This window comes from Diabrotica undecimpunctata, chromosome 1 (genome assembly GCF_040954645.1).
Source record: "Diabrotica undecimpunctata isolate CICGRU chromosome 1, icDiaUnde3, whole genome shotgun sequence".
Lineage (NCBI taxonomy): Eukaryota > Metazoa > Arthropoda > Insecta > Coleoptera > Chrysomelidae > Diabrotica > Diabrotica undecimpunctata.
The window spans coordinates 132,002,787-132,016,210 of NC_092803.1; the positions used below are offsets into that span (position 1 = coordinate 132,002,787).

The 13,424-nt window shown below is 31.4% G+C and overlaps 1 protein-coding gene across 1 annotated transcript in view; it reads left to right on the forward strand.

The window, feature by feature from the left end:
- Positions 1–9,751, forward strand: part of LOC140440212 (uncharacterized) — a 28,797-nt gene extending 19,046 nt beyond the window's left edge. The window contains exon 2 of the mRNA XM_072530568.1: positions 9,325–9,751. Coding sequence (XP_072386669.1) covers positions 9,325–9,614 — 290 coding nt within the window. The 3' untranslated portion in view covers positions 9,615–9,751. The remainder of the gene's footprint in view (positions 1–9,324) is intronic.
- The last annotated feature ends 3,673 nt before the right edge of the window (positions 9,752–13,424 follow it).

Genomic DNA, 13,424 nt, shown 5'->3' on the forward strand with positions numbered 1-13,424 from the left:
GAACTAAGGGACACTTTGATTTGTGCAAGTATTGAGCAAAATCCTACCCAATCAACACCTCGTCTCGGAGAACAATGTGGAATTCCAAGATTTAGAGTAGGTGAAATTTTGTAAAGACATCGATACCGTCCCTATAAACTTCATAAATCCAACGAACAATTCCCTGGGGATCAATATAGACATTTAGAATTTTGTCAAACGGCAATGGAAATGTCACATCAAGATGAACATTTTTTAGAGAACGTTTTGTTCACCGATGAATGTACGTTTTCATTGCATGACCGTCATTCAATTCAATCATGTCATTGGTCCATTTTTTATAGACGGTATGTTGACTGGGCGGAAATACTTGGAACTTCTGCAAAATGAAATTGTCGCAGCCCTTTGTAATTTACCAATACCTTTCCATTCCATATGATTTCAACACGATGGTTGTCCTGCACATAATTCTCGCATCGTCAGTGAATATCTCAGTGCGACTTTTCCTAATCGATTGATTAGTGGCCACGGATATTTTTTTATTTTTGTAGAATTTTTACTTATTTAAACATTCTTTAAAAGTTTTTACTTTATTTTCGAAAGTACGACGATACTATTTGGTCAATAAGATTTTTTGTTTTAACTTTAGTTTTTGTTTAGTTTTGTTTAGTGATTCAAAGCAAAACGATCTTTGCATAAATTCAAATTATTAAAAAAAAAACCACATGTGGGTTTTGAACTCTAATCGTCTGTGATGTCTGTATCGCAATGTCGAATTCTTACCACTAATCCACGAAGGATTTATAATTGTTCCGTGACAAGAGTGTATGAAACTCCTCAAATCATAGTAGAAATTATTCTTGGTTAATAATTTAAAACTTTAGATTAAATAATCACTACACATTTTTGCTTTATTGTGGTCAATCAGTTTTTACTTTATGCGAAATTAAAAAATGGAAATACGTCACATATTCGACGTTACTCATAATAATTATGACCGAGGTGATTTAGCTCGAATCTAACGTCTAAAGGTGTGAGACTATCGTTAGTGGTAATGTAATGTAATATAAATTATAGGTTTTTCCGATTATTTCGCACCTCTACGAGTTTCATCTCTTTTTATTTCACAAGGTAACTGTGTTTTCTATCTCTTACGTTAAAAAGCCGGGTGGTAAGACACTCATCACTGTATAACAAATTCCGGCATTTGACTGTTAATTTATTGTTTTTTATAGTTATAATAATAATGCTAACTAAGCAATATTTTAAATGATATATAATCACAAAACATAACTAATATTGTTTAATATAACTTATTGTATACAACTCACATAACCTGTTAATGTCAAAAGAATTATTAAAATATGTAAAAATTAGTGACAATTAAATAATGGGACAGTAGGTAGTATCTGCTAAAAACCACACAAGATAAAACAATTAGGCCACGAAAAAAATGCATCCAGACACTCCACTCTAACAAAGGTCAAACTATATTCCACAATTAATTTGTTATTAAAATAATCCTTGAAGTGACGGATGAAATTAATATTCCTAAAACTACAGTGTGGATTATAATTAAGCATGAGAAAACATGAAATATCTAGGCGTTTACGTTTTACCTTTTTTATCAAAGATAAAAAAAGGTAACAGCCTAGGTTATCCAAAACGAGTGTCTGATAGGAATAGGAGAATATTAGTAAAATCTTGCAAAAAATATTGAAAAAATACTCGAAGGCAAGTTACAGCTGAATGAAATCATGAAACTGGATTAAATCTGTCAAGGGTTTGCAATGGCAAGTAGAAACATAATACTGGATAAAGTTTTAAAAGATTGAATTATAGGTAACAACTTAAAAGTGTATTCATAGTTTAATATATTTTAACATTATTTTCTTTTACGCAGAGGAAAAGCCAATGTTAACAGCAAAACAAAAGCATCCAGGATCATTTGGGTAAAATTGATCCTTCTTGGTCGGTAGGAGATTGGACCCGAGAAATACTGAAGAATCACCGCATTACCGCAAATGAGTTATTCACACTAGCCATGAGGCTTTTCACAAAGACTATTTGAAAATCGTAAAATTTCCCAAATGAGTGATGGATTAGGGGTTGTATGGCACTTTCAGAGTTAGGGTGTTTTTAATTTATTGAGGGTACCATTAGTGCTGCATAATGTCAGTAAAACGGTGTAGCATAAAATGAAACAGGCACTAACGAATATCCCACAACAAACATTACACGAACTTAATTCCAAAATAGAGCAGATTAGCAATGAAGTTACCTCTGAACAGTGCAGATCCTTAGTCAAGTAAATGCCCAACCAAATTCGAGCGGACATAAAGTCTAAGGGTGATGCTACTCTGTTTTAAAAATAAATATTCGTTCTATGTCACAATAATTAGTTGCCAACAAAATAAACATTGTTTATTATTAATTAGTTAAGTTAGAGTAAATATTTTTGTTTTGTGTTGCTGATTGAACGTATATTTATTAGTAATAATTAACTAATTACATAGTAATACATTAAAAAACATGATTATAAAAACATAAACTCTCATCTATCTGAATTCTGCATGTATTTTAGTTTGTCCCATCATATAGTTGTTAGGGCGCGTAAAATCTTACTACTATTTTATACATAACCTAATCCCCTAAATAATTTATGCCATATAACTATATACAGGGTTACACAATTGAACTGTTACCTATTCAAACGACCATCATTTTTTTGCGTGAAATTATTTTTTATTGATTCAAATGACAAAAATGTGTGAAAATAATCAAAATTTCAGAATCCACTCACTTTAACTCGATGTGGCCACCTTCTGCCTTGACTATGACCTTCAAACGATCAAAAAATCCATGGTCATATTTTGGCCCATTCACGTATAATTGCTTTCTTCAGCGCATCCATACTGGCATATTTTTTAGTCCTCACCTTGCTCTCCAAAATGGACCAGATGGAATAGTCCATCGGATTTACATCTGGCGAATTCGAAAGCCATTGTGTGGATGAAATAAAGTGTGGAACATGGTTTTTTAACCATTCTTGGTTCACACTAGCTTTATGAGACGGTGCCGAGTCTTGTTGGAACGTCCATGGTCTGCTACCGAAATGTTTGCGTGCCCACGGCTCTAAAGCAGCTTCTAAAACATTTTCCCGATAATAACTTGCATTGACTTTGACACCAAATTCAATAAAAACGATTAGAGAGCGTCCATCGTCGGTTACAGCTGCCCATACCATTACTTGAGATGGGAAATTACTTCGGGTGGCCGTTCGTAAGCTCCAACTTTCGTAAGTGCGTTCGGTCAAGTAAACACGATCATTTTGAGAGTTTATGAACTGCTCAATAGGGAAATTTTTCTCATCAGAGAACACTATGTACGGAAATTCGCCACGTTCGCGCAGGCGTAACAACTCCTTTACTCTTTCAAGCCGAACTTTTTTTTGCTTTTGTGTAAGATTGTGTGCTTTTTGGAACTTGTAAGGCTTGACCTTGAGCTTCTTTTTCAATATTCGCTGCATGTTTCGTTGGGATATTTTCAGTTCTTTGGATATGTAATTACCACTACGACGTGGATTTCGCTCAAGTCGAGCCTTCACTGTCCGAACCATTTCAGGTGATGTTGCTGATTTTTTTTTTCGTCCACCACCATAGCGTTTGGCAATGCTACCAGTATCATTATAACGAGTTATGGTGAGAAACACAAACATTTTATTCACTTTGAGGTGTTTGAGCTGACGAACAATAGCTGGTTGTGATTTTCCAGCCAAATATAACGCAATCACACTATTACGTTTAAATTCCATTGCGAATAACTTTTGTTGTATGTATAAAACTGAAATGCAAATGCTTTTGACGGCTTATAAACATAGTCAAGTGTTATCAGGCCAACTTTGACGTAGCTGTCGTTATCGATTTGCCGGATATATCGATGTAAAGTTGGTAACAGTTCAATTGCGTCACCGTGTATATATATATATATATATATATATATATATATATATATATATATATATATATATATATATATATATATACAATGGCATAATAAAATCTAGTTCCGAATTTAATATCACTTATTGAACCTAAACCCAAGAAATACTAATTTTATATTATATATATATATATATATATATATATATATATATATATATATATACACTCAGGTGCAAAAAAATCGATCCATTCCTTATTTCTTATTTATTTGAGGTTGTATAATTTTAGAGACATTAAATTATGTATGTAAATTTAGGTGCACCCTCGTATACGAGAAATAAAATAATATTTTTAATATTGCTTTTTATATTTCTTAAAATAAATTGATATTTCAGGTTTTTGTCAAAAAGAGTCTGAAGCAAGTAGATATTTATTGAATGTCAAACAACCAAATTAACCATAATTTAATTCAACAACTATACTAGTGTAGTGATTTTATTTTCAAAACGTGTTATATTTTTATTTAATTATCCTTCCTAAATGTCTCTAACTCCGACAGATGCTGCAAAGGCGGTGACTTTAGTTTAAGATGGTCGTAGCCAATATTATGCAGCTGAAATGTTGGGTGTTAGTCGATCTTCGGTTCAAAGAGCAGTTCGGCGTTTTAGCGACACCGGTAACTTCACAAGAAGACCAGGATCAGGTCGTAGAAGGGTAACATCCGAAAGATATGATCGATTTCTGGTCTCATCATGTTTGAGAAATCTGCATCTAACTTCAGTTGAACTGGCAAATCGTCTGAGCGAAGTGAGAAATGTGGATGTAAGCAGATGGACAGTTCGTCGACGACTTGTAGAAGGTAATTTATTATCCAGAAGGCCAGCCCTATCTCCAATACTATCCATAGAACATCGCAGAGCTCGCCTTGCTTTTGCAAGAGAACATGAAACATGGAGTGATGCAGATTGGAGCAATATATTGTTCTCAAATGAGTCCAGATTTTGTCTAAGGTCACCAGACGACCTAGAAAGGGTTTGGAGAAGACACGGAAAGCGAAATTTTCAATGTAATATTGCGGAAAGAATAAGTTATCGGGAGGGCTCCGTTATGGTTTGGGCTGGTATCAGTTCAGAAGCTCATATTGATTTAGTTATTGTAGATAGAGGTTCTATGACTGCTGCAAGATACATAACAAGTATTTTAGATCAGCATGTGGTACCTTTTGCTCCTTTCATTGGACCTAATTTTATTTTTTATGGACGACAACGCACGTCCTCACCCTGCTAGAATCGTCAACCAATATATAGAGCAGGTGGGAATTGTCCGTATGAACTGGCCAGCTTGCAGTCCCGATCCCAATCCCATAAAACATCTATGGGATATGATGGGACGACGTCTTCGAGCACGAGTACCCCGTCCAAACAACTTGGCTGAACTTACAGTGGCTCTTCAAGAAATATGGGACCAATTGGATTAATTTGATATTCAGAGGTTAATTACCTCAATGCCGAGACGTGTACAGGCTGTTATAATTGCCCGAGGGGAAAACACTAGATATTGATTTATTATCAATATTTTTCTTAATTTCAGAAAGTTTTGAATATTCTTGTATTTTTGAGTTTTGGCGTATGTCTCTATAAATAAATGATTTTTTTGGTTAATCTGTAAAAATTCTTTTAATCTAACATATACTTTTACATATATACCTAATTTAAAACTAATATCTTCAATCGTTTTCTTTTTTCAGCAAATAATACCCATGGATCGATTTTTTTGCACCTGAGTGTATATATATATATATATACACATTTCGGGTGCCGAAACGTCGAGTTTCAAATTCTCAACGCGGTTCTTCCCGAGAACTCAGTAATTTTCATATATATATATATATATATATATATATATATATATATATATATATATATATATATATATATATATATTGTGACGATTGGGGTTTATAGAAAATAATTTATAAGTTATATACTACATAATATTAGATATAAAAAAGTATTTAATTATTTTAAATAAGTTATATACTAGAGAATTTTATAAAAATATATTTATGTGAGGGCATTTTAAGAAATTAGCATATAATAATTGTAAAAAGTTGTATTTTAGTAGTTATGATTTTGTAGATACATTTAAGTGAGCCATGTGACTAGGCAACACACTATACGTTCTCTCCAAGTGACATTTTAGGAATATAAGTGGGGTTATAGTTGTTAAAAATGTGTATTTTATTAAATTAGAGTGTTAGTTACTAATTTGAATGTTTATTCTGATCTGAAAAGCCTAAATGTCAACAAAATTATCAATGGAACATTAACGAATACTCCAGAGTGCAGAATTTGACCATTGTTTACGGTCGAACATTCTCGAAATAATGATTATGGCGGTGGATCGAACAGATATTTTTTTCGAGAACATCTATATAGAGGTAATAGAACAAATTGGAACATGATCTCTTACCAGATGGTTCTGGAATATCAAAAAGGATATAAATACCCGTGATTTGGATTCAAGATGGCAGTTTTTGGAAGTTTTTAGTCAGAAGTCAGGCCAGTTCATTATGAAAGTTAATAGACACATTTAGTTAGTGAATAGTGAAGTAAATTGTTCAGAATTTTCAAGAAGTCAGTCAGAAAAGTTTAGTAAGAAATATGAAAGTTAGTTGGAGTCAGTGAATCAGGTACAAATAGTCGAATTGTTTGATATAGTGAGTTAAATGAAGATTAAAAATTATGCATATAATTAATGCACATTTATAATTATACACAAATAATTATTGAAGATTATAAAAGTATATTGGAAGAAATTAAATTATATTATGGTTGGAGATTAGTATAAATTAACTTATAATAATTGGATATTGGTATATTGAAAAGAAGAATAAATATAAATGCTGTTTGCTGGTTTGGTTGGTGGTGTATAAATGCTGGTGAAGAAAACTATATCTTAAATTGGTAGAAGCTGATAATTGGAAAAAATAATTTCACAAAAAACAAGGATAACTGAAGTACGAAGACATTCAGTGGTGATTAGAATCTATATACTTAGTGGAAAACAGTTCATTTAGGCATTCAGTGAAAGAAAGGTACAAAATTTTGTTAATATAATTTAGTTAGTGTCATAACAATTTCAATTTTGAAGATACTTAGTTTGTTTAAATTTTAGATTGTCTATAGAATTTAATTAGTTTTATAAGAATATCAGTTTAAAGATAGTTTATTTTAAATTTACATTGACTGGGTTAGATATATATGTGTGTTTCATAATAGTTATAATAAAGATAATTTAAAAAAGTACTTACAAACTAATTCTTTGAGAACCGCGATAAAAACCCTATATATTATTAAAAATACTCATTGCTCATCATTCAAACAAAAAACACTTCATAACAATATATATATATATATATATATATATATATATATATATATATATATATATATATATATATATATATATGTATATATATATATATATAATCAGTTTATAACGTTCTTCGCCGTTTTCTGATTTCCAGTTTCCATTGGTGTCGGTCATTCAGAAGGTACTCTTCTATTCCTCTGGCTTTTAAATCCTTGTCGACTTCTGTCCAACTTAATTTAACCTTCTTTCGTCTTCCCTGCGGTGTCCAGTTTAATACCTTTTTTAGAATTCTACTGTCATCCATTCTTTGTACGTGCCCGTACCATCTTAGTTGGTTGATTCTTATGTCCTCTGTTATTCTATGTTTAACGCCCATAACGAGTTCTCTCGTTTCTTACTCTGTCTAATCTTGATTTACCGGCCGCTCTTCTCCAATAATCTATTTCTGTTGCTTCCAAAGTTATTACGGTTTTCTCCTTTAGTAGCCATATTTCACTTCCATATCTAACAACGCTTTTGACTATGCTATTATAGATGGCTTGTCTTCCTTGGTTATTTACAGTATCAATTGCATTAATAGATTACATGAAGTTGTCCACAGTTTATCAAAACTACAGTCCTTAATTATTGTAGTCTATAATATTTAATAACTGTAGTCTAATAATTACTAGTAAGTGATTTTTTCAGAATAAATAAGTCTTTACACATATTTTCTATTAAATTGTCTAACATCCCTTGGTCTATAAACTGTGATAAGTATTATAGAATATTCAAAATAAATTGCTTTACAAAAAAGTCTGTCTTTATATTCATTTCTCGGATATTAATATTCGCTCCGTGCGTGACCATGGTAGGGGTACCTTGAAACGATGCCAGCGTGCGTAGCGGCGAAATATGACACAATTGGAATCATGGAATCTTTTTACGCATAAATTTTATCAAAAATGTATGCAAATACATGTTGCGTATTTAATTGTGCTAATAATAGCAAAAATAGTAAGTGTAGTTTTTATAGGTTCCCAAAGATTACATATAAATTAGAGAAAAGAAAAAGATGGATCCGTGCTATTAATGTGAAAAAGTAAATATCACATAACCTCATTTTTATGCAATTGAAATAGGAAATATTTAAATAATTTACCTTAAATGATATTTTATAAGGCTTCAAGCTAACTGCCTGATGACTTTAGCTTTTATATCATACCTTTTACTATTACTGTTTTTAATTATATGCTCTTTCACGTGAAAAACTTGATTTGCCAGTACTAGATTTTTCCCTTTCTTTTCCGTTTGGGGTTAAAAAGATATATTATAATGAATTTTGAGAAACCCAGTTTTTAATACTACATTTATTTTGTACATAAACTGAAAAAATATAATTAAAAGGTTAATTATTAATAATTGTCAATTTCGCCTGTATTTAACAATGTCAAACATATGTCATATGTTTAACCTGAAAATTGGTAGGTCCAAAACAGTCAGATGAAGGCGGTAGGTGTCGCGTCAGTCACGCACGGAGCGAATAAGTACATGGCTTGGCTGTAATTGTACGAAAACATCGCTATTTGAATTATTTTTTGAGTTAATTTTCTTTTATATTCATATTTATGATACTATTTAATTTGTAGTTATTGTTTCTGTTCTTAAAAATTAAATATTGAGTTATATATATATATATATATATATATATATATATATATAATATAACTCAATATATATATATATATATATATATATATATATATATATATTTCATATTATAAATAACTGTATTTGAATTATTGCACAATTTTATAAAAGCCGATGGTTGTTTAAAAAAGGGTGGTTTAGTATCCATTTGGAGCAAACTAGAAAACAAAGATCCCAATATTCCAAGCCATATTTATCACCGACTATACTGTTACTGACATTTTATGCGTATATTATTTATTTCATCTAAAGTTTTGTTACCTTTTTTCCTATTTTAAAGTTTCTGAAACAATTTTTACTTTATAAAAAAAAATTTTATAGTTAACTTTTATTTTAGATTGTTCCCAGGAGGAGAACAAAATCAAAATTATAAAAAAAGGGCATGCATCTCCCAGGAGAAAATATTTGGGTCTATCTGGTGTAGAAAAATTACTGAAACATATGAAACTTGGAGAAGGAATTAATATATGTGTAATTTGTTTCAAAGAGTTTTCTCAGGAAATTGATTATAAAAGACATGTGATGAAACATACTGGAAAAAATTTTAAGTGTGAAATTTGTTTTAAGTCATTCTCTCTTCTATGTAACTTAAAATCGCATATGATAACCCACACTGGAATACCTTAGAAGTATGAATTTTGCTTGAAACAATTTTCTCACCCAGCTAATTTGAAAAAGCATTTGTTAATAAATTCTGTAGTTAAATCTTATAAGTGTTATTTGTTTTAAACATTTTTCTCAGAAAAGTTCTTTGAAAAGACATCTGTCAGCACGTTAGGGGAAACCCTAGAATTGTGGAATTTTACCTTAACAGGTTGTATAAATGAACACATTCAAATTCAGGTTGGAGAATACTCTACCATACTCTAGACTTCCAAAGACTGTTTCCCGTTAATTATTTGCTATAGCTGCCTCTAATTCGTGTGTCTCGGACTGTTTTTTCCAAGATAGTGTTAAATAGGATGTAAGCCAGGGCATCTCTTGTCTGAGTCAATTCTTTATCTCAAAGAATCGAGAATTCTGTCCCTGTATCCTAATACTGGCTTTTAATTTAGACACTGTCATTCTCGTTAATCGAAGGTTTTTCTGCTATACCAAACTCACACATTGACGAGGATACATAGTGCTGTTCTCTTGATACAATCGAATTGATGAGTTTCAATATTAAATTCTAATGTTTTCTGGAAGATCTGTCTTATGTTGAATCAATCTGGTCAATTGTTGATTTTTTTGGAGTGAATCTGGCCTGGTATTTTCCAACTATGTACACTGTATAAACTTGAAGCCTTTCGTAGAGAATATTTGCTAGTATTTTGTAGCAGTTGTTATCAGGGTTATACCCCTGTAGTTGACATATCACGCCTTGAGTCCATTCACAGTGCATGATCTCATTTTGCCAGACAAGAAGTAAAAGTTTATGCAGTGTCTATATCATGGTGTCACTACAATTCTTGTAGAGCTCACTGCAAATTTAATCAGTTCGTGGTGATTTATTATTTTGGGAATAGATTCCAATCATTTCAATCTACTGGGGTGTTATTTGCTTCTTCGATATGATGGCCATTAAATTTTGCGTCGAAAAATTCAACTCATCTGTTCAAGTTAGAGGCCGTATCACTTAGGATATTTCTTTGTCCATCCTTACAGCTCCCTATTCTTGACTTAAGCTCTGCTCATTTTGTTTAGATTCATGATTTGTCTCAACAAAAGTGTAAAAATTATTTGCAAGTTTGATATATTGTTTTATTTTGCCATTGCCAATATCCAGCAATTGTTCGGAAAATATTTGGCCCGATCGTTATCCCGATGTTAATGTTTTGATATTTCCCAATCAAAATAAAATAAAAATTAAGTAAGCAAAATCACCTGATTTTAATTTCAAGGTTTTATAGAATTTTTATCATCACTGGTGTTTAATGTAATCTGATGATATAGTGTTAGTAGGAAATAGTAAAAGCAATTTAGAACAAAAACTGGAACCGTGGAAACAAGCTGTTGAGGAAAAAGGTTTAAATGAACAAAAACAGAGTATTTGGAATGTTCATTTAAAGTTGAAGTTACTACAAATAAAATGATATCTTTGGATTGTGAAAAGTAATATTTTTAAGTACCTAGGATCAATATTAGAGTAATTGGTAAATGGAAGAAAGTGAGTGGTGTGTTTTGTGACATTAAAATTCCTATTAAACCGAAGGAAGAATTGTATAAAACATTCCTAAGACCAGCTATGATGACCAGTTGGGCAATGTTTGGCAAAAAAGAGTAAACAAATTCATGGGGGAGAAATGAGAATGCTTACATGGATGAGTAGAGTCCCAAAAAAGGATAAAATTAAGAATTAGTATATTAGGGAAAGTCTAGGGGTGGCACCAATTAAGTATTGGTGTCAAAATGAGGGAACATAGGTTAAGATGATTTGGTTATATTCAATGTCGAGAAGTTATCACCTAATACGAAGAATTACTAATATGTGGTTACCTGGGAGTAGGAGAGGAAGACCTGGATGAGTCGCTTAGGCAGGACATGTCGGTGTTGATAATGGTGTGTCCCAAAATAGAAACTCATGGAGAAATGTAATTAAGGAAGGCGGTGCCGCATAGGGGTAAAGGTAAAGAGAATGATGATGATATAGAATTTTTATATCATAATTCTGGCTTTACAAGCCTGTGTTGATCCTGACCACCTCAAGTAGTCCATTTCCATCGCTTTCGTCCATTAAGCACATATTTCTCATGTCTTTATTGATGTTATCAAGGAACCTGGTTCTGGGTCTTTGTTTTCTTCTCTGACCAATGGATCTATCAAGGAGAGTTTGTTCCATTCGTATTACATACCATATCCACCTTAGACGTCCTATCTTAATGTAATTTCCCGTTCCTCATATTCTATAAAGTTCGACATTGTATCGTCTTCTCCACGCTCCATAGATTAGCCTTAGTACTTTTCTTCGAAACATCTTAACATGTTTTCATTACTTTTTGTTAGAGTGCTGGTCTCTGAACCATGTGTTAGAACTCGTGTTCAATCACAAATTAAACCCTTAATTTGTAATCTCACATTGACCTTAGCTTCCTAATTTCTCTGTATAAATTGTAATAGAATCTATAATATACTGTAATTACGCGGATATTTATCTTTCAGTAGAATTCAATAACTTGCTAAAGTATTGCAAAACTTCCTAGTCCGGAAAATACTTGTACAAAGTTGCAAACTACAAGTTACAAGGCAATGGACTTTGTGATGACTTATCGCTTTATTTGTGAGATTATAAATTGGGATTGAACGTTTTTTAGCACGTAGTATAATTAAAAAAATATTCCCATGATACAGAAGTCATTGTTTGAAGTTCCGTCAAGTGTATTTATTAGCTACAAATAAAACATTTACTCCACGATTTCACAAATATTTCATATCGTCGACCGAGAAGTTGAGGGCATTCGAATTATACTTATCCGTCGATTTTATCCAATTGTATTGTTTTTATAGTTTTACCTTTGTATTTCTTGATATAATTGAGGCCACATCTTACTTAATTATAATAATCTTACTGAAACTAATAATTACCAATATGGAAAGAGGAAATAGAAAATGGAAAAAAAATACCAATAATAAGGCAACAACATATCAAAAATACATCATTTAGGTTTTAAAATAACACATGGAAAATTAGAGTTTTATATTAATATTGAGAGTAACACTTATTATGTCGAGATAGTATCATGTCTTTTTTCTGGTTTTAATTATGATTTACTCTGGGAACACTAACCGGAGAGTTTTACTATCATCATTGTATGTGGTTGTCTTCCAATAAAGTAATCCCAGGAACGTATCTCAAAAATATTGGCAATATCATTTAAAGTGATCTATACTTCTTTTTAAACGTTAGATTCAGTGTGGTTTTAAATTGAAAGCGAGTTTGCCATATTTCGACCATTCTGTGAATTATAATAAATAAATCCTCCTTTTGTATTCAACAGCAGTTAACAGCGATAATCCTCTACATAAATCCTCTGTCTAATTCTTTCATTTGCTTTTTTTTCTTTCAATTCACTCGTAAACGGTCAACAAAAAAGTAAACGGTCAACAAAAAAGTAAACGGTCAACAAAAAAATATGTTATTAAAAAATATTTATAGTGTTTAGTGTATATAAGTTTCAGACTATTTTATGTTAGGCCATTTTGAAAACAATAATTCAAGATGTAAAAATCTTAAGCTCACAAAAATATTTTTAGTAAACCCCTTATTATTATTGTTTTGAAAATTGACTAATAATAAAATAGCCCAAAACGTCAACACTATAAATGTTTTTTATTTATACATAGCTAATATAAAGAAGAAATAGTTTTTATTTCTTCTTTATTGGAAGCAGTGTTAGGAACTTTCTCCAATTTCCTGCTATGATAAGAAGCATTATCCATCACCACAACTGTTTTTTC